Raw genomic sequence first — 21,697 nt, 5'->3', positions numbered from 1 at the left:
TTTCTTGTTATCCTGAGATTTCTAGAGTGATGTCTTATGAATGAGGAGGGATGTGGGAAAATTCACATTTAATTACAAAAGCTTTATGGAAAAAGTTTCAAGCTGGACCTTACCGTTAGCAGATTCTTCTTTAGAAGGCCTCTCTATGTGTCGGGTATCAGCAGCTGATAACTGATCAACATAGAGCAGAAAACATATGCCTGGTGGTGAAGCTTCAGGCCTGGAACCCGGGGGAGGGGCTTGGTCTTGCCTGACCTAACATTTCTCTGTGCTCCAACTGCAAGGCCAGAAGGCCAGGCCAATACCTACAAAATGCCCAGGGCCCCTCTACTCCAGGGGCACAAAGTCCTAGAACTGAGAGAGGCCATGACACTACAGAGAGGTGGGCCTTTAGCTGGGGGACATCTCACTGTGTAGAATACCTCCCAGCTACATCATGGGATAGGATTTGAGATGGACTAGTGGCCTTTGCAAGGCACAGAGGTTGTGAAAGGCTCCTAAGTTTATTCCTTAAGGAAAGCAGTATTAGCAGGAGATATTAAGGTGCCTTGCAGTGTATGTCTTCTGATGTGGAAGAGATCTCCTGGTGGCTCACATTCTGCATTTGTCTCTAAAAACTGAGACTAGCCACAGTGGTTGATTTTGCATAGGCATGCCCAATCAGTGAAGCCCAGACACTGAAAGCAGCAGAAATAAAGTAACTTACTGCGCTTCCATCTCACCTGACACTGACATTCTAGAGAACTTCACAGAATTGTCCCAAGACTGTCTGACTGCCTTCTCCTGATCCTTTTTCTCCCTTTTTAATGCTCTGTTACAAAAGAAAAAGCTGATGTTGCTGTTGAGAGTCTCATACCAGGACTGGAGCCCCCGGTGCCCCAGCGCCTCCCATCTCAGACGGAATCTGTAACCTCAAACTGCACAGGTCAGTCAGGATTCTCTGCAGTGGCGGGATCAGTCAGTGTGGTGAGCCCTTAGAGCTGGTCTTTCCACCTGCGACAGGTGGTCCTGGGCTTAGTTTGCAGCCTGATTAGTTCCTCCCAGAAGGGATGCCCTGTATTGGTATAACCCCAGCTTCTAGATTTTGAGTGATGTGTTTCTTCACTAAAAAGCAGAGTATTTTTTGGAGCCATGTTCTTTGTAGAGTGATCCCTAGGCTTTTGCTGATTGCAGTCTTTCTTTATTCAAGATCTTTTCACTGGTGGCAGATTCCTTCCATCTCGTTAATTAAAGAACTCTGCTGAGCTATAAGGATGCCCGTTAACTCCTCCAGGTTACTGAGCAGTCTTCCCCCTCTCACAGTGGTATCTATGAAACTATAATGTTCTGTTATTGATTGTATTCATAACACAGTGCTTTAGTCATTTATAGGTGATTTGCTGTTAAATTGTAGGCAAAGTTGAAATCTTTCCTGGTTCCAGCATTACTTTTACCCTAATTTCAAAGTTCACTCTTAGTAAAATTCCTTAACTGCCCGTAAATACAGATTTAGTAACCTTCCTCTCTTTTGAGTCCATAATCACCTCGATAAAAGTGTCCAATTTCCTAACTTAGAAACAATTAGAAATCTAGGAAGTATGAAAATTAACTTATCTAGATTTTAAAAAGTGAGCACAGAAGACAATATGGTTTCTTTTCTTTGTGCTTAGTTGGCTGTTTTCTCCTAGAAAACATTCCAGAAAATAATTCATGTGTTAAAATACTTGTCTTCTTTCTGTTCTTTGAGAGCAATTATGTGTTCAAAGGAACAATTCAAGTTTATACTAGTAAGAGGCGAGATCATTCTAGTTTGAATAGGAATCTGACTGAGTTCTAGAAAGTATTGTTTAACCACTAATAGTAAACCAGGGACAGCCCCTTCTAGTCATATTGGACCCCTCATCCTGGAGTAACTTTTTTCCATGAGTGTTTAGGGAAAATTTAAGTGAAACTCTTTTTTTTTACAAAAAGTTTTTTTATTTATTTCTAAGAGAGGTAAAAGGAGGGAGAAAGAGAAGGAGAGAAACATCAATGTTAGAGAGTGACATCTATTGTTTGCCTCTAGTACATGCCCCGATCAGGGACTGAACCCACAATCCAGGCATGTGCCCGACCAGGAATAGAACTAGTGACCTTTCCCTTTGCAGGATGATGCCCAACCACCTGAGTCACATTAGTCAGGGCTAAGTGAGACTCTTTAGTTGCAAAGTTCTTTTTCTCAAATAGCATTTTATTGGAATCCAAATCACATGCTTGCTTATCTAGCCATGCCTGAGCAAAAACATCTTCCATTTTTATATATTAAAGTTAAAAGGAATCTAGAAATACATGTTTCTATAAATGAAATCTAGAGTGCTTAACATGTTTCTTTTAGTTTTCTTCCTCCTGCTTTGGCTCATATGTGTGACATGTAAGTGCAGTAATTTAAAGACCAAAGTCTAATCCCATGATGTTGTTGTATGTGCCGTTTAATGCCGTCACTGACCTGGGATGCTGTTAATCTGGACTCAGATTCTCTCACCGGGGAAGATTCCCTGATCGATTGCTCTCTGCTTTCTAACCCTACTACTGACCTTCTGGAAGAGTTTGCCCCCATAGCAATCTCTGCTCCAACCCATAAAGGTAAATACTCTCTTCCTCTTGGGTCCACATGTAACCTTCAAGGAGATCTGAATAACTGAACATTTTCCTTACCAAAAGTCTTTGCTAGTGAAGTGTTTTAACCACCTCCTTCTGTGGAAAACTTGGTTTGTGTTCTCAGCCACTGTGTCATAGTGCCTCTTAGAAAGAATATTTAGTAAGGCTTAGACAACAGGTTGGTGGAGGTATTACTGCCTGGCAGGCACCTGGAATACAGATAATCCACGTGATCTAGGAAAGACAAAACGACATGCCTTTGAAGTCAACTCAAGTAGATGGTTGAGTTGAGTAGCCACTGACTGTAATTATTAATATGATAGTTGTTGGCCTTAAAACTTAAAAATGGTTCATCGAATATGATGTAAAAATTTTATATAGTGATAAATAGGCATCATTCCTCAAAAGTCAGTCCTCAAAAAATTGAATTTGCAAAACTTTTGAATTTTAGTTAATATTTGAGTCACAGTTGATTACTAGGTTTCCTTTTTCGATCTACCATTTTCACTTCTTAGGTTAATGCTGGTGTATAATTTTGGACAGAGGTAGCTTGCTTTGAGTTCTATTCGGTGAGTAGTTTGTGGAAGTGACAGGCACAATGCCTAGCTTACTGTGCGCAGGCATCCACTAAACTTCTTTCTGTGCTAGGGTCGAGAACGTGGTTTTCTAGAAGGAGCAAATACTTAGAAAAGGAAGTTTAGAATCCTCTCTGCAGGAAATTAAAAAACGAAGCCTCTCCAAAATGACTGAAAAATAATTAACCTGTGGTTTGTGGTGGTAATAGTTGAGCTTTTGTTTTTACCTTTTATGGCATTAAAATGATTATATTTTTATAGAGCATGTAGAAGGAAGTTACCTATTAACCAAGTATGTCTGTCAGGAGTATGTCAGCAGCAATGTGTAATTACAGAGGAGAAGTACTTGCAAAGTAGGTGCTCAGCTAGCAGTTGGTGGTAAGGTAGCCTTAATTAGAAGGAATAAGAATATTCTAACAAGCTTCTGCTGGAAATCTTAGTGCATGTGATGTCTTGAGACATCAATTATTTGATAGTCTTTTTTCCCAATCAAAGGGCAGTGAATCCTTTCAGAAGCATTTGTTTGCCTAGTATATAGCGGTTGCTTCATAAAGAGAAACTGCCCCAGCCCGTGGTTTTCAGTTTTTCAAATATTGTTAGGCCTCTGTTTGCTCAGTGAAGAAGATAAATGACTAATTTCTATGCCTTTGTGAATTGATGACATTGAAGAAATACCTTACAGTAACGGCAATTAATGGTTTTATAATGGTAGAAAGAATTTATCCTATAGCCCTTCTCCTGCATCATTTATGAAAGTCTTAACATGGGTAGCACTAAAGCATTTTTTTTTCATTTCCCTAAGTTTTCAAATTTTGCTACTTTTATTTCAACTCAGGAAAATAAGCATTTTCATCTTTAAAAATTTGCAGTGACTATACAGTTGGGAACTTTGTGCCTCTTACACATTCTCTCATTTGCTAATCTCTGCTTCTGTTGTCTCTGCTTGTGTGCTTGCCTTCTGTGTTAAGCAGCAGAAGATAGTAATCTCATCTCAGGTTTTGATGTCCCTGAGGGCTCGGACAAGGTGGCAGAAGATGAGTTTGACCCTATTCCTGTATTGATAACCAAAAACCCACAAGGTAAGAAAGAGAGGATGGGGAAACAGCCTGACATCAGCTCTCCATAAAAGAGTACTACTGTACCTAATCTACAGTGGGCGGGGGGGGATCAACACTTAATGAAGGAAATTGGGGGTAATGAGAATTGCTGTGGGCTGGACCAGTAGAGAGAGATAGAGATACAGGTACTGATAGAGGTTATCTTAAAGCCTGACCATGGTGTTTTTTGTAGAGAGAAGGAAAGTTTTAATGTCTGCCTAAAAGCTGGTTTTTACAAAGTATCAAGCCTATAAAGCAAAGTGATCTTTAAACCTGAAGGCATATTTCAAACAATGCACCGAAGTTGGGTTTTTTTTTAATCATAATCAGAACAATTTGTGATAAATACTCTTCTCAAAAAGATTAACAACGATGCTTTGGTATAATCTGCATCTTTTGGACATTTGTGGAGCATAACTTTCCCTCTTTGATGGATTCAAATCATTTGAACATGCCACAAAACACTGAATTGCAAAGGACCATCTCTCTTTATTTTTAAAACTCATTTTTATTGCTATAGTCTTGGGAACTATTTTCTCTCCAAAGCAAAAATTATTGATTTTTTACTCTATCAAGGAGATGACTCTATGTTGTCCAGAAGTTAGTACAGCCAGCCCTTATCAGGCAAAACATACATCCATTTGAAAGGCTCCCTGCCATCGGACTGTGTGTACACAGTGCCTGAACCTTTTGTGGGAGGTGGTAGAAACCTAACTTATGTTTAAAAACCAACATGTAAGAGTTTGCAGGTGTAAATTGTTGTTTCTCTAGGGTTTTGTTTTGGTTTGGTTTTTCTCCTTTGCTTACTCTGCACATCTAAACCTTAACCCTCTGTGTTGTGTACTGAATTCCTATCTCTCCACTTCCAGGTGGGCACTCTAGAAACAGCAGTGGGAGCTCTGAGTCCAGCCTTCCCAACCTAGCCAGGTCTTTACTGCTGGTGGATCAGCTCATAGACCTGTAGCCGTGACCCAGTAGCAGACGCAGTTCTGTAACCTTCATACCGTAATATACATTTTCATTACGGAATTATAAGAAAGATGATTTTTTTAAAAATCTGCAAATAAGGAGCCCTGTAGCTCTTATCTCCTGCCCCTTGCCTTCTCCTGTAGAAATGATAAGGAAAGAAAATCACTTTGGCCCTCCAGATATTCCTTGGCCAGTTCCTCCCTGTTCATTTGCTGTGTTTTCTCATTACCTTTCTTCAATAGCATTATCTTAAATCAAGCACTAGATGCCATAAGCTTCACCTCTGCTGGAATCAACTCCACCAAAAGCTTAACTGTAACTGAAACTAGTGAATTGACACCTTTGCCTCATTCTTGCTAGGAATGGCCTCCCACGTCAATCCTCCCAACCCCTGTCTCCTTTGGCCAGATGCTGATGAATGTGTTTCTCTGTTTTTGCTTTTTTATCCTGCTGCATTATTGTGAAGACATGGCTTCTTCAGTCGGTCTTAACTCTAGGCAGTAGCCTGGAGACAGATGTGTGGTTTGAGAAAGGGTAAAAATGACTGATGGATGGTATATGTTTGAAAAGAGAAAGTGAGCCCAACTCTAGCCAACCAACTGTGACCCTGTTTGATCATAGACCTAGCCAAGGGATTTTACACCCCATGCAGCCTGCCCAGCATTCGTCCAGCATTCTGGCTTCCATTGAACCGCGATTTCTCAGATCTGGAGACGTGACTGCAAGTACTTGAGATCCTTGGATGAAATGTGTACATTATATAAATCCCAAGTATTGCCATTCCCTCTCATGTTACCTGTCCCAAGCTGGGATCTCAGAATTAGACCAAAACAAGACAATGGTGGTAATATGATACCTTTTATTAGAAGACTTTTCACTGGGGAGGGGGGTTGAATAGGGGAGGGGAAGGAATTGTAGCAGAAACAGATGTATTTTTCTTGTGATTTTTATTTTGAATCAAATATTGTAAATTGTGTATAAATGAAGATGCTGAATAGTTCTGTTTCCACTAGGCGTTTCAAGTCCGATATCAGGTGTCTGTACAGGGTTTTGATCTCTTTCCCTTGTATAACTTTACACGGCAATCCTACAGTGTAACATATGGAATCATTTTGAGTAGACTTGTGTGTCGCTATTTCAGCAGGTCCTCTGTCTTTGTAGAATACGCATGTTGTTTATTTTCAGATAATAAGAAATAAGTGTTCTGACAAGCTAGGCAAAGTTTGACTCTGGCTACTTACCTTTCTCTCTCTCTGATGTTTGAATTGAAGGATGCAGCCAATGAAATATATTCAGTTGGTTTTCCTTGGCTTCCTAGACTGAAAAATAAAGCATAGTCCCCCACTAACTTTAGAATATTGTTCATAAAATAAATAAAGGACCCTGCACTGACATAATAACAACATGCCTCATGGTCACCCTCTGTATATGTCCTTACTCATTTAAGGGTATTTTTTCCTTACATGGAAAGCAGTTTTCTGACATTGCCCTTTTGGAAAGAGGTGGGCACAGAGAACCCCACTGTGGTTTTCTTCCTTGAGTGCTGTTTTCCATGGTAAGAAGGGAAACTCTTAGTTGGTCAGATTTGTACAGATAAAATTCCAAGCCCACTTGTTTGTTTCTCTATCTAGTATTTTTGTTTCTTCTTCCTTACACTTGCACTTTAAGGGGGGGAAAGAAAGTTGAAGAGTAACACCAGTGTGCAAAGCCCTACACTTTGGAGGTCAGGCTCTAACCTCAGAGGCGTGAGAGCAGCTTTGAGAAGCATCAGAGGAAAAGTCTGTGTCTCTCAGTCTTCCTTCTGGCTTTAAATACTCCCCGTGCCTGCCAAAACCAGATGAGTTTAGTAAAGGCCTCTATGAGGATAATGGATCATTTTCAAAATTGAGGGAGGCACATCCTTCCTGCTAAGGATTAAAAAAGACATCTTTGAAGAGCTCTTCATGATTAAATAGCAGTGAAAATGGAACTTGGTTTGCCCCTTTATGGTCAGGAATATTATTGAAGATCAAAATTATATCCTTTTTTCCTGGACATAGAAAGAATGTATAAATAATGAAGGAAATATTTATTTTTAAATAAGAATAATGTTTTATGCCTGTGTTTTACAGTTTGATTTTTTCATACATATGTGTTAGAAATATAATTAAATATCTAGTTTCTTGAAACCATGGAGTGTACAGCTTAGAAATTAGATGTCTCTAAGTTGTGCCTTTCATGTATTACCCTAACTGCATTGAGATGTATTATCTAGTCATCTGGCTCAATAAAATTTAATGTAGGCTGTTAATGAAAAGAATAGACCAGAAGCCAGAGAAGGGATGAGGAAGCCTGAGGTAGATAATGACATGAAATGCTTTAGGAGTAGGGTCTCAAAGGGGATAACTATTTTTCTGTTAAGGAATAAAGTGAGTGTGACCTGATAAATAGAGCCTTTGATATATAGCATCATCCCTAAGCTAAAAGGATTTATTTGAGATGAGTGTAGTGTGCTGATAATTAATAGACCTATGGAACTATGGACTGAGCTATAAAAGGGACCTTAGAGATCATCTTCTGGCCCACTTATTTCATTTTACAGGTGTAGGACCTGAGGCAGGGTAGTGAAGAAGAGGGCTGTGCAGGACAGCCCACCTGAGATCTTGCCTTGACCTTGCCAGTCACTGTCTGAGTCACCTTAAGCAGACACATCACTTCTCAGAGCTACTGTTATTATTTACACAATGATGGGTTTGGACTAGATGGTCTCTAAGATTATAGAGTTCTAGGGTTCTAAGTATATATTATTATGCTTTGGGAGGACTATGAAGGATTTATATATCCTGATGTTCTCCAATTATCTAATGTAGTTCTTACTGTAGCAGCATTTACATTTTAGAGAATTATAATGGGCTTTTACTAACCTGCATTGCTCTTTTGTGGTAATCTGAATAGAGGCCTAACCATGACAGAGCTTTTGGGTTGGTTTCAGTCAAAATGATCAACTATTGGCCAAAAGAGTGAGAAAAAGTATTATAAACAATTAATATTTCATCTTGAGAAAAGTAAGTTTTTGTTTTTTTTCCCTATAATTATTAGCAATCCAAGTTCTATACTTCTATTTCAAAAAAGGAACCATAGGTGTTCCTCTTTTAAATATTACACACACAGAGTGCAACAAAACAATATCAAATTTCAGTACTTTTAAAACTGTGTAATCAGTGATATGTTATATAAAAATGGACAAACACAGTAAGCATATGTTTTCTCTTTTGAATTGGAGATATTGTCTAATTTATTTTTTATTTTTCAATCATAGTTTGCATTCAATATTATTCTGTTTTAGTTTCAAATGTACAGCAAAGTGTATGCATATCATGTAAGCATATGTTTCTGACTTGCTTTTATTCTAACTGTGCAAAAATAGTAACTATACTAGAAAACATCACAATGAGGTTTTTTCCCCCTTTAGAGCATTCTAATTACTAGGCTGCCAAATTCAAGTCCCAGTGTTTTTAAAAACTGAGGCCTCACAGGAGATAAGGTTTAAGTGGTCACTTATAAATATGATTATAATTAATGACTACTTTAGCAGACATATCAGAATGCTGGCATTTAATTGAGTATTGTCCCCTGGTTTTACTTGGGAAGCTAATATTTATTCCAATGATGCTACCATCATCGAAGTTATTTTTGAAACTCCTCTCCTTAGAAGTAGCAGGAAGGAAGGTAATAAAGTATAAGGAAATCAGCTGCATTCTTATCTAAATTGGTATCACTTTCACCCTGTGAAAATATGTTGTCTTTCTTGATCTACTTTCTTCTACCACTGTTTCCAAAAGCAAAATCACCACCCTGAGATGAATAGTGGTTACTGTTGAAGATAGTAAAGAGAGTAATCCACAGAAAATTCCCAAAGAGAAACTTATAATGGAAAGTGACAGTGGTCATTCTTAGTTTCCTTGATAATTCTGAACAAGGGAACATCTGTGGTTTTGCCTCTTTAGTATGGCTTATAAAATTGAAAGATAAGATATTTTAAAATGCCTCCAAAACAGGTTGTCACCTTGTTCAGTGTCATTTGGTAATGAACTTGGCTCTTCCTGAAATAGAATTATAGAACTTGGATTGCTAATAATTATAGGGGAACAAACAAACAAAAAAGAACCTATTTTTCTCAAGATGAAATGATTTTGTTTATAATACTCTTTCCCACTCTTCTGGCTGAGAATTGACCATTTTGATTCAAACCAACCCAGTCAGTCTACCCCCAGCTCAGAAACGGGTTTGCCTTCAGCATGGCTGTGGGAAGCATCGCAGCAGTCTGGAGGGGTCTGAGTCCCGCCGAACAGACGCGCACTGTAGGTGCCTTGGGCCAAGGTAAAGTTTCCATGATGGAGTTTGCCTGCGAGCTCCATGAGTCTTTAACTTTCTCAGTTTATAAAGATTATCTAGATCCTGTGCCACTAACTTAAGAGTTTGGAGATAAAAATGACAGGATAGCCTCATTAAAAAAAAAAAAAATGTCAGGATTGCCCAAAATACTGCATTAAGCAAACTAGAAGCTGCCAAGCAGAACAGAGAAACACTATCACATGGATATTTGAAATGGAATCTTTATAGAAACACTCCAGATATTATAAAGCTATCTTTTATTCCTGTTTAGAGACTGTACATTTGCCAACCCAGAGTTAGCCTTTTCCTTGTCCATGCTAGTGATATTCCTGGATGTGCTTGGATTATGTGAGTAAGAATGAATCCCAATGGCCTCCATTTCAAGTAATCTGCAGCAAGATACTATTTTGTTTCTCCTTGGTATCATTAAACCGAGGTGGGTCAGGGAGGTGTTGGGTAATGCAAAGTTACCAAATGGTGGTAGTTGCTAGAATGGAAGACACTTTCTTGGTTCCCACTTCAATGTAGTGTCTGAATGTACTCTTTTCCTGCCAGTATTCCACTCTGCCCTATTGCACCACCCCCTGGTCATGTGGATGTGTATTTACCACAGGTCTTTATCCTGCTCTCTCCAAGAAGACAGAGCAAACCAAGGTACATGAAGCTATCTTATGCAGTAAAAATGTGAAATTTGAACACTGCTATACAAGTATTGTATAAAAAACAAGTCTGTAAACAAACATTTCTTATGTAAACATACAGGGGAATAAAGACTTTTATCTGTTCAAACGGGAGCATTGATGTGCAGAGATATAAATAACTTAAAATAGCAGTTGTTTTCTTGAGCTGAAAACCCACTTTTGCATAAAGGATTTAAACACATTGTTGAGTGACAGTAAGTACCTGTACATAATGGAAGTGTGGACACGCATGAGAGACATGCTGAGGACGTTTTAGTGAGTCATGGCTGCCCTGGCTTCTCCTTGTGGTCAGGGAGAGTAAAACCCCTGTGAGCCTGCATTTGACATGACCAGACACGGGGCTGTAAAATAGAGCACAGATTTGCAGCTCTTCTCTACTTTAATCTTTAATATACCCAGGCCAGTTTAATAAAACATTTTATGTTGGCAACAGCAGTTTTATGCCCAGGGAGAAATCTCTCTCATTTAATTGCTCCTTTGGCGTGAGATACACAGCATCAATAAGCCAGTGCTGGTTCCTATCAAATCCCTTATTCCCCCACTCATGGGTTTTAATGCAACTATACAGCATATGGTAGGACCAAATGCTTAATTTCATCATCTAAGCCAAAAGGTCATGGCCCTGATTTGGCTCCAGAGTGTGAACTGCAACTGGTGCTGCGTTTCTGAAGTTCTTGTGAAGGGATATTTGCTTTCTACTTGCTAACTATGTATATGAGTAGGTTTCTCAATACTTCCAAGTCTTCGTTTTCAGTTTTTGGCAAGAATTGTGTCTTTGATGCTCCCTATAAGTATTATTTATTTTTATAGTATAGGGAAAAATAAAATTCTGGTTGTGCATGATATATTGTACTAACAAACATCCAGCCAGAAACTTAAATCTTCAGATTTAGATTTTGGTTTTTTTAGAAAGCACGTTGATGACCCTCACTATATCTGTCTGATAAAATTTTCAGAGTAAACCTTTCCCAAATCATTCAACACTAGTCACTGCTTTGGAAGTTAATAGGGAGCTAGTAAGGACAGTTGCCAAGTCATCAAATGCTTTTTAGAAATCTTTTCTCTGCTTTCTGAAGCATGTGAGCTCTTACTGAAATCTGTATAACTCGGAGCCTCAAAATAGGCTAAAATAGAGTTTTGAAATGTGTGCTTAACCTTAACCTGGCACACAACCCTGCAGGAAAGCAAGAAAAAGAAATGTTTTGACTTGTTGTATAATTTGATATGATAAGCCAAAATAAAAAGAGACATGACCCAGTTAGGGGAAATTAGAACAAAATGCCCTACCTTCAGCTTCATGGCACGGAAGACCCTTGTGCAGACTGTGAGGCCAGGTCCTGGGCTTAAGCCCCTCCTCTCAGGAACAACTGTCAATCTCTATTGAGCTTTGTGGTCATAGGGCATCTGCCATGCATGCCATTGGTTGCCAAAGGACCTGGATCAAGGCATGAGGTCAAATTAGTATAAACCCTTCATTGCTAGTAGGCAGACTACTTTGAACATGTTTCCTGACAGTATAAGGCCATCTTCATGTACAAAGACTGTTCACCCTGAGACCTTGTGCTTTCCCTACAAGAACACACTCATGTTCCAAAAAAGACCTCTAACTCCCGGCCAGACTTAATGTCTGTCCTCTGGTTACAGTAATTTAGAATCTCTACTTCTCTTGACTACCTTGTTTCTTGTGCTGCTGCCACCAAAATTCCTTGCAAGAGTATGATTGTCTGCGCTTTTCCAAGTCCACCAGCAATGTTTTGGTCCCCAGAGTGCCAGGCGCTGAGCCTCACAGTGGGTGGTTGCTCTTTGGCCTGGTCACACTGCACCTCTTCTAGAAAGAACAAATAGGTCGAGGGCTTGGCCTTCTCAGGAGAAACCTTTATATGTATTTTTCGAGTTCTAGAGGCAGATTCATGCTAAAAGAGACATGAGATAGGTCTGGCCTTGTTTTGAAGGTTAGGTTTTCCCTTCACACCCAATCTTACAGTATTTTCATATGCTCGTGAATTTTAAAAGTTGCTGGAACTTTGAGTATGACTTTCCCATTACTCACCATGAAGGTCATAGAATAGGCTCCAAGTTGGCAGGCTTACAGTTGACTTGACGAAGAACCCACTTTTTCACAGAGGTATTGTGATGAGTTGGGCATGTTCTTCCATCCTGTCCAGCTCTGGGTATGGGCACCCTTGCTTGGTACTCAGAGTTCTGGAAATGCAGTCTAACACTGCAGGCATCCTAAGTGCCCAGGTTCTGTAGGTAGCTGCTTTGGGTAATCTGTGTACACAAAACCACTAAGTCCAGTCAAACTAGTGTTCATTTTCATTATTGATCTGTATGATGCCAGAGTTGGTCATTGGCTTGACTAAATTCTCCATTTTTTTCCCTAAGAGATACTTTGTTCTCCCACAGAAACAGCTTAATAGCCTCAACTTGCAGGGTAGTTTTAGAAGTTAAGAAATCGTGCCTTAGTTTTGACAACTGGAAACTTTGTCCATCTGATGCCATGTTAGAAAATGGTTCAAGGAATTTTGGGGTCCTCTCATTCCACTTTGCTTGGCAAATCTTATTTTGGAAAACTTCTTTTCCCCCGTCATTTGAAAATGCTCCCAGAAATCATCTTCTGGGAATCACTGTGACAGACCTAATATCAGCATACTTCCCTGAGAGGTTAGGATTATGACTTTTCACATACATTGCAAGGGAGAAAGTGAGAAGGTGTTTCATTTATTTTCTGTCCCCAAACTGATGCTATTGTATCATGCAGGTGCACATATTAAAGCTGTAATGCAAGGAGAAAGTTATCCTCTTCAAAATCAACACACTCTTCAAATATTATTCAGAAAGCCATTTGGCATCAGTACAGTATTTCACCTAAAGACTCTAATTTGGAATTCATTAAAGGCATTTAAACTGTTAGGGAGATGAAAATGGGGGGAAACCACCTTTTTGCTTCTGGAAACAATGTTTAAGGTCAGACCTATTTAAAAAGAAGTATGGCAAAAAAAGTTATAGGATTCAGAAAAGCACAGTATTTTGGTACGGCGTCTAAAGTGTTCAGGACTCTCTCTACACCTCTCTTTATAGCGTAATGTCTCTAAGTGACTGGTTTCCCAATAAACTGATTTTGATGCTGCTTCTGCTGTGTTCTGTGTGCTTAATTTAAGCAGAAACTTTAACAAGAATTTCTATGAGTTAATGGTTTGCATAGAAGAGAAGAGGGTTATGTGGGGTGGGGCTGATTGAATCACCTCTTCACAGAGGTTCCAAGTCACCTATAGAACCCAAATCATTGTACCAAATGTTCTTATCGTGGTGGGTTGGGAAACCCATGATGAAATGATGCCTTTACCCCCAACCACCCTTTCTCTGGATTCTTCTTGCTTAGTTACATATGCCTTTTTCCTGCCCTTTTGCTAACATGTGCCCAATGACATACTTCTAACCTGCTAATATTTCTTGGAAGGTAAGCTCTCTTGCATTCTGATAATTGTCTATTTGATTTTAAAAGCCAGAGCACCCTGAGGCACTTCTACCTAGATAGAAATAGACTAGTATTTTAGAGTTTGCAAATACTTCTGTAATTTCCCATGCATTTCACTCCGTCTGCTTAAAGAACTTTATGATGGATTCATTTAAGCAGAGGAAACCTTTGTTAACTTAGACTGAAAACAAAGTTCCAGAGCAACTCCAGCTGAAGTTGGAATTTAATATGACTTTGCTTATGTTTCCTCCCCAGATAAAAGTGCCTTCAGTACTCCCCTTTGAGTCACTTTTGTGCTCTTTGAGTAGTGCTTATGATGGCAATCATCAAGTAAACTTGCATTTATCAAGCAGCCATGTTTTGCTGCTTTTGGGGGACAAAAGAGGGGTGTGTTCTCAGAGTCTGGCCACATGTCAGATGCTGAATTGAATTCGTCCCAGACAATATGTCTGCATACTCTGGAACCATCACGGTACATGTGGAGACAAGTGACTGGGTTTGTTTTCATTCCATCATGAGCCAGTGCCAGGTAGAGCAGGTGCCAGTGCCTAGCCCCACGAGTTAGGAGCATTGGTAGTCCCGCTGAATGTCTGTGTGCCTAACATCTTCATTTCCTTTCCTGCACATTGTGCTTATCATGTTCCAAAATGTGAGACAGTGATTGGTTGTGTTCCAGTCTGTGTGCAGTTTCCTTGCCTGAATTTTATTTTTCTGTTTTTCCTTTTCCATTTTCAACATCTATTATTTAGTCCCATGATGTTACCACTGCGGGTTGGCCATTAAATGTTCCAAGGAGCATTGAACTGACCTATGCATTAATTCTGCATTTTGTGCTTTTCTAGGTCTCCAGAGAGAGCCCAATCCATGTCCTGTAATAACTGTAGAGCACTTTAAAGAATCAACTGGTGTTAAAGGCCTTCCCCTGTATCCAGACCCCTCCAGAGTACCTGACACGAAAACTCAGAACAATTTAGAATCTGACTACTTGGCCAGAGATGGCCCTTCAAGCAACAGCTCATTCCACAGCAGTGAAGAAGAAGGGACTGACCTCGAGGGGGACATGCTAGATTGCAGTGGGTCTCGACCGCTCCTCATGGAATCTGAAGATGAGGACGAGAGCTGCAAGCCTCTGCAGGGGAAGCTGGGAGCAGCCGTTCCATTCGCTCAGCCAGAAGCCTCTACTGAGCAAGCAAAGGCAGTGCAAGATGGAAGAAAGAACCAATTTCAAGCCCTCGTACAACCAGCCACTGATGGCGTCGGCGAGCCAGATGTTTTTGCCACGGCCCCCTTCAGGATTTCAAGGGTTTCGGCTGATGAGATGGACATTTTCTCCAAAGCCCCATTTGTCTCCAAGGGCAATGTGGCTCCTTCCCAGCCAGAGGAGGCGGATGTGTTCTTGAGAGCTCCTTTTACCAAAAAGAAAAGTGTGGAGGAGTTAACAGTCGCCCAGAGCACCTCCCAGGAGATGCCTGTGCAGGCTGGTCTTCTCAGTCAGACAGATGACGTCGCTCTGCTCTCGGGCCTTGACAGAGCAGTGTATGCCTCTGTCCGATCTCAGTATTCCATGGCTGGTTTTGTCCCACAGTCCAGTCTCCCCTCCCATCCTGTACAAGCAGCAGACCATCTTGACAGCATCTCACCCAGGGGATCCGCCCTGGAATCTGGGGGCCATCCTAATGACAGAAACAAAGGACTTCAGCCCCAGCAAGAAGCTATCTCAGGCCCCATGGCTGGCAAACCATTCCGCCCCCAGTCTTTATCCAAATACTCCCGTCACTATAGCCCAGAAGATGAGCCAAGTCCTGAAGCCCAGCCCATTGCTGCCTACAAAATTGTTTCGCAAACCAACAAGCAGTCCATAGCTGGCTCTGTTTCCATCACATCCCTTTCCTCCAGGACTACGGAGCTGCCAGCTGCCGATCCTTTTGCTTTAGCACCATTTCCTTCAAAATCAGGCAAGCAGAAACCTTAAGAGCAATACCTGAGCCTTAGGCCTCTCTCTCTACCCCACCCTGAATAACCCAACACAACACTCCCAGCTGAGCCTTCCTAACAAGAAGTATATCAGTTACCATCTTTCAGTTCCCTGGGTTAGAGCAGAATGTTAGTCAACAAACTCGAGTGCAAAACCCCTTTGAGTGTGCTCATTTCTTTTGTTTATATTGATTTCTGGACTTTCAGGCATTTCCATGTTCACCTCTACCCAGAACGTGACCCCCCCAACCCCCGCAGAAACTATTTAAATCCAGAAACACTTCACGAACCCAACCCCAAAGGGGCCATGTTACCACTAGTTCTAATTCCTGCAATCCTGTTGTGAGTCGTGTCCATTGAGGAATCAAGATCAGTCCTGCCAGGACTTGATTTAATACTCTTAAAAAGGCGATATTTCTGGAAAGAGATGCAAGATGAAAATCCTGCGTTTCAAGAGGAAGTGTAATCCTACAGATATAGTCATTCCTGTAAAACCAGCAGCTCTAGGATTCTCTGCATCTGTCTCCGAGTCTGCTCCAGCCAGGCCAGCCCTCGTGCATATGTGCCTGTGGGTGTTCAATGTGTGTCAGATCTTTTCCTGTCTAGAAGTGCAAACAGACGAGGTATCTGCGCTCGTATCTCATGGTGTTGAGCCTTCCCTGCATCCATGCAGCTTTGTAAATTAGTGAGTGCGCAGGTTGGGTGTGTGCTCACACGCATGCATGTGCTCACGGGAAGCATTTTTTCTTTAGGATAATCCTGTCCCTCCAGGCCTACCTCCACAATCACTCATTTGCTGGCATTTGTCTCCTGTACTAACTTACTCCAACCCTTTTGTTACTTAGTTTTTTTCTCACGTGAAATTGATTTCATTGGCAGGTGTAGGAAAATCCTGCTGAGGCAGGTGTCAGGGCAGGTTTCAGAGTAGAGTTCCTTTTCTCCCCAATTTGCTCTTTGTGATTAACAAATTCCATTTACCTGATCATGAAAAATTAATTGTCTACATTTCCCCTCAGAACAATATAAAAGAGTACCTTGTTACAGTTTCAACCAGTGGGTATATGGTCTTAGTAATTTTTAAAAGTACTTAAAAACCTGGGTCTGAGCATTCCATGTTGTCTTCATGGAATTAATTAATGATGAGAGTAGGCTGCAAACTAGATTTGCTTATTTGTTTGTTCCAAATCCTTACCATCTTTCTCTACTGCTTCTTGAGGAAATATAAATCTGAGACTGTAAATAAGTTTGTATGGGAGAATGGAAAGGAGCTGCATCTGTTAGCCACGAAAACCTTTATTCTCCCTCCTCCTTAGATGTTGTTGAAGTCAGCCAGGTAGATGACTGACTTGTGTTTTTGAAATGTCTTCTCTTTCTGGAAAGGTCTGACTCATTCCTAGCTGTTTTCCTACCCTTTATTATTAGTGCCTTAAAATGAAATTTATGTCTCAATGGGAAGACTTCTGTTGAGGAAATTCAGCTTAATGGGAAGAGTTGCTACACCATGTTTCAGTGTGAAAGCTTCTGTGACTTACAGTAAATGTTAGGGAGTTTTTTCCCATTAGCTGGAGAAATCGAGGGAGTTGCTTACCAAACAAGATGAATGATTTAAGATTTCCTGGAAATTCAGCCAAGAATCAAGCCTGAAGGTCAAATTCTATTGCAGTTGATGAGGTGTGATAGTCTTAAATTTAAAGTTCATGGGTCTTGGCAGTAAACTATAAATAGCTGCTTTTTAAGACTTTCCCTGTGCTTGTCTCCACCTATTTCAAATGTCCAGATTAAAAGATAAATAATGGTACTGATTCAGGGCTGCCAGCTATGGTTTTCCATCAGAGGTTCCTTTGTGCCAGAAACGAATGTCTTTCACTGTGTTAGATGCTAAATGTTCATTCTAAGAGGTTTCTTTCTCCCAGTGATCATCTTTGACTTTTCTGTGTAATAGTGGGTACAAAATTATCTTTCAAGTTGAGTGAATAGTTTTAGCTAATGCATATGGAATTTTGCACCTCAAACCCTTCCCTTTGACATTATCAATTAAAGCTTTCAAAGGCAGGAGCCAAGAGGATAGAAATACTCAGGAGAGTTTTCACCCCAAATCAGAAACTTCAAAAGAAAAAGGTCCCAATTCACTCTTCCAAGTATTCAGGATTACCTCTATAATAGCCCTGCAAAATGTTTTTCCCTTGGTTATTTGATCACATCCTCCTAATCAAGTAGCCATTTTAGTTCTCAAAGATAAAATCAATAAAGTGATGGTGATTTTTGTTATGTAGTTGAATCATTTGTCAAGCATAGACTTGTAACCTGTTTGTAGTCTCATAGAGACCGATGATGGTTGGAGACTCTAAAGACCTTCTTTGGTCAAGAAACATAAACACAAATTACTGTTGTATTTTTAGTGATACATGAAAATGTTTTGACTAAACATTTTTAGTCAAAGCATTTTGACTAAGTGCTTTAAGTCAAAACATTTGGGAGGACATTAATTATTAGCTAATAACTAGTGAATTCAGCAGTGATCTTTGGGTCATATAGGGTAAATGCACTGTTGAAAGATAAAATATTCTTGCCAGAGGCCAGCCTGAATCTGGAAATCTGGAAAATTTATTTTTAAGGGAATCAGGAGTGCTCAGGGAGCTTTGAATTGAATTAGTAGTGAATGCATGTTTCCAGCAACTACACTGCAATAGGTTAACATTAAAGAGAAAAAGGAAATATATAGTCAACAAAATACTGCACTTCTTGTTTTGGTTTATTTCGTATGGTATGTGCTTTACACGTCTGATAGGCAATGCAGGTGCATGTTACCGTCCACTTCAGTGGAGTGCAGTGAGCCAGAATGTATTTTGAATAAAGCATTGAATCCCAACATGCACTGATGAACTCTTAAATAATTCACATTAATTGACTAACGGGCACTATTGAAATAATGAATTTTCTTACGTGTGGTGAAAAATATTTAGCATATCTGTTCCTTGGGCTCACACATAGCCCTGAGCTCCAAATCCTTGTTAGACTGGGAAATGGAATGAACAACATTTATTGCTAAAGCAGATGCTTGGCAGGACCTAAGGGGATCTAGGTCATAAACTCTTTCATTTTGGGCCCACTCGTTGAGTTTAAATTTTCATATGTATAGGCTAGTGAGTATGTGTTTATATGCCCATATTCTGAGTTTAATTTGGCAACCAAGATATTTGTTTCTAAACTTCAAGGAAAAATACCAGTATAATATAATTTAAGTTTTAGAGTACATGTATATGAATGTTTTCAGCATGTGTATATGATGTTCAACAGACATTTCACTGATTTCAGTTTATTTAAAATAAGTGTAACTACCAGAGTGATCTGACAATAGAAATTCAATCATGCTGTATTTGATTACATAAAGAAAAATCATCAAAACCTAGATTCTATAGTATGTATGAATTATATCAAATAGGAAACTTTATTATATAGGAAACTAAAGAAGGGTGAGATCAAACTCTCTAACAGGAAGGATACAATTTAAAATGGAGTCACTTAGTTCCCTTTAATAAATGTCATTCTGTGTCTTTGGATTGGAATTGGAGAACATATGCCAGTCACTGTGGAATGGCTGCTGTCTACACAGATGCAGTTTTTGAAAAAAAAAAACTGCGAAACATTCTGAAAAATTTGGAATCCAGATTACTTTGATTTAAGGGCCATAGGAGAGCCACTGAAAGGTCCACGGCTTCTAAGGAGTTAGGAGCACCTTGTAAAACCTCACAGCCACCGCCGAGTTCTGATCCTCCAATCCTGCCTGATGGAGTAAACATGAAGATATTAAATGAAATCATGTAATATAAAATCTTAGTTTTTTCGATGCCTTTGTCAACTGCTACTTGTAGTTTATTGGGGTTTTTTGTTTGTTTTTGTTCCTTTTTGTGTTCAAGGACACTTGCAAACTTGTGACTTACGAAGTTCACTTGAGGAATTTCGAAATGCTTGAAAATAAAAAGTAGTGTCCGGTTGGGAATTGTTTTTGTGTTCTTTTGCTACAAAATAAGTTTGCTAGGTTGCTGAGAACAACAGGCTGGCTCAGCCTTGATGTGCGAGTTTACACTGGCAGTGTCTTGATTCCCGTCTGGCTCTCTGACTTCCTGGTCCTACCTGCCTCATTTGCACCCTGACTTTTATTAGGAAGCAGGCCTCCCACATGCGATGCCCAAGATCCCATCATTAAAACACTGCCAGACAGCTCTTCCTTGCCCTTTCTTTACCACTGTGAGTCTTCCTGGCTCATTGTCCTTATTTCTGTTCCCACTTCATCTCCTCACAGGGCATCCCCCTGTTATAGCCATACCAATAAGTAGATAAGAGGTATGATTGAATGAGCATGTTAGTTTTTATTTGCCTCCCTTTTTACTGTAAACAGTTTCTTCTTAAATTTCAGCCTAGCCTGTGATAATCTCACCACACTGGAATAATTCAGAATAAGAATGAAATGGCTCACCTTCCCCATTTCTTACGGACTAGAAGAAAAGATGAAGAAAGGTTGACAGAGTCCCATCCTTACTCTGGAAACACAGCTCAGAGTGCCTAGAATGCAGGGGCAAGTTATGTGTGAAGGGACTCTAGAATAGCTTATAAAAATAGCTACATGTTAACCAACACACTGGTGGCTTAGTCCACTATTCCCATAACTTGTAATTACAAAAGAAATTTAGTCTTGAGCTAGTTCCCAGCAATCTCAATATGTGTGACACTGTTGAGTTTATAGTAACAGTGTTTTATTCTTGAAATCAAGTCAATGTTATTTGCATTGCATTGTAATAGAACCATATATGCACATTAAAGGGATCTGTTTGATTCCTGTGGGCAAGGAATTGTGGAAATGGTATTTACCAATATCAGTTAAAGTGAGACTTTGAGAGTGAAAGATGATGTAGCTTTTCACTTGAAATGTCAAATCAGTTGTATTCTCTTGAGTCTGCCAAAGACTCCTGTTTGGGGAGTGTGAATGGAGTGTGTATGTGTGTGCGCATGCGTGCATGTGTGTATCCCATGCTTTCTGCCGTGGTATTAAGACCTCCTAATAAAGGCATCCAAAGAATAGCAAGAGATGACGGTCTGTATTTGGCATAATTAAATTTGGTTCTCTTTGCCAACAGCTCTCTGAGTTAAGAACTAATGTTCTTCTAGATAAAGGTGGGAAAAATCAGCCATTGCCTGAGCCTCATTTCCACAGTAAACATACTCTTCCCATCCATAAGAATGAAACTCAGTAGGGTTTGTATGAATTCTTGGCTCATGTGTAATGTTGGAAGGGACACAGCGACCAGAACACCCAAGGCCTGCAAGGTGTTACTTTGAAACAGCCCCTCTTTCAGGTCCTTTCAGGGGCTAGAAACCAAATACAGGCCAAGGACCATGCTCATTCCATGCAGAAGAGGTGAAGTCCCTTAGCTGACTGTATTTTGAGTTGACTGAATGAGGAGGTCGACCCAGCTATAAGGAATATTGAGGCCATCAGTCCTCAGAAAACAATACGTACATGCAATCTCAATGGCTGGGAACATGGGGAAGGAAGGGGAAAAGACCATTATAAAGTCAATCTTAACAGTTTTTGCAATACCTTTTAATTGCAGACTATTGGGATTTATGTTATTGCACTCTTTGTGTGATCTATCTTATGTATCTGATAGTTTTATGAATAATTATTTGAGTTGTAAACTCCCATATACTTTATTAAAATGAACAATTAAATGATTTACATTTTGTATTATTTCTTTTTTTAAGATTTTATTTATTTTTTTAGAGAGAGAGAGAGAGAGAGAGAAACATCAATGCATGGCTGCTGGGGGCCATGGCCTGCAACCCAGGCATGTACCCTGGCTGGGAATTGAACCTGTGACACTTTGGTTTGCAGCCCGCGCTCAATCCACTGAG

The 21,697-nt window shown here is 39.9% G+C and overlaps 1 protein-coding gene across 12 annotated transcripts in view; it reads left to right on the top strand.

Annotated features, from left to right (window-relative positions):
* AAK1 (AP2 associated kinase 1) overlaps positions 1 to 19,784 on the top strand; it is a 167,497-nt gene extending 147,713 nt beyond the window's left edge. For 4 of the 12 annotated variants that reach the window (XM_045828860.1, XM_045828861.1, XM_045828862.1 and 1 more), the window contains exons 19-22: positions 824 to 925; positions 2,491 to 2,601; positions 4,160 to 4,270; positions 14,653 to 19,784. In XM_045828860.1, coding sequence (XP_045684816.1) covers positions 824 to 925; positions 2,491 to 2,601; positions 4,160 to 4,270; positions 14,653 to 15,782 — 1,454 coding nt within the window. In that variant the 3' untranslated portion in view covers positions 15,783 to 19,784. Of the gene's footprint in view, positions 1 to 823; positions 926 to 2,490; positions 2,602 to 4,159; positions 4,271 to 5,157; positions 8,245 to 14,652 lie in introns of those variants that run through there. The other 8 variants (XM_045828868.1, XM_045828867.1, XM_045828866.1 and 5 more) reach the window with 6 other exon arrangements.
* The last annotated feature ends 1,913 nt before the right edge of the window (positions 19,785 to 21,697 follow it).

The sequence above is a fragment of the Phyllostomus hastatus genome, unplaced genomic scaffold (genome assembly GCF_019186645.2).
Source record: "Phyllostomus hastatus isolate PE091 unplaced genomic scaffold, TTU_PhHast_1.1 phas_scaffold_78, whole genome shotgun sequence".
Taxonomy (NCBI): domain Eukaryota; kingdom Metazoa; phylum Chordata; class Mammalia; order Chiroptera; family Phyllostomidae; genus Phyllostomus; species Phyllostomus hastatus.
The sequence above is the reverse complement of the archived record's forward strand: the minus strand, read 5'-3'. Positions and strand labels throughout refer to the sequence as shown.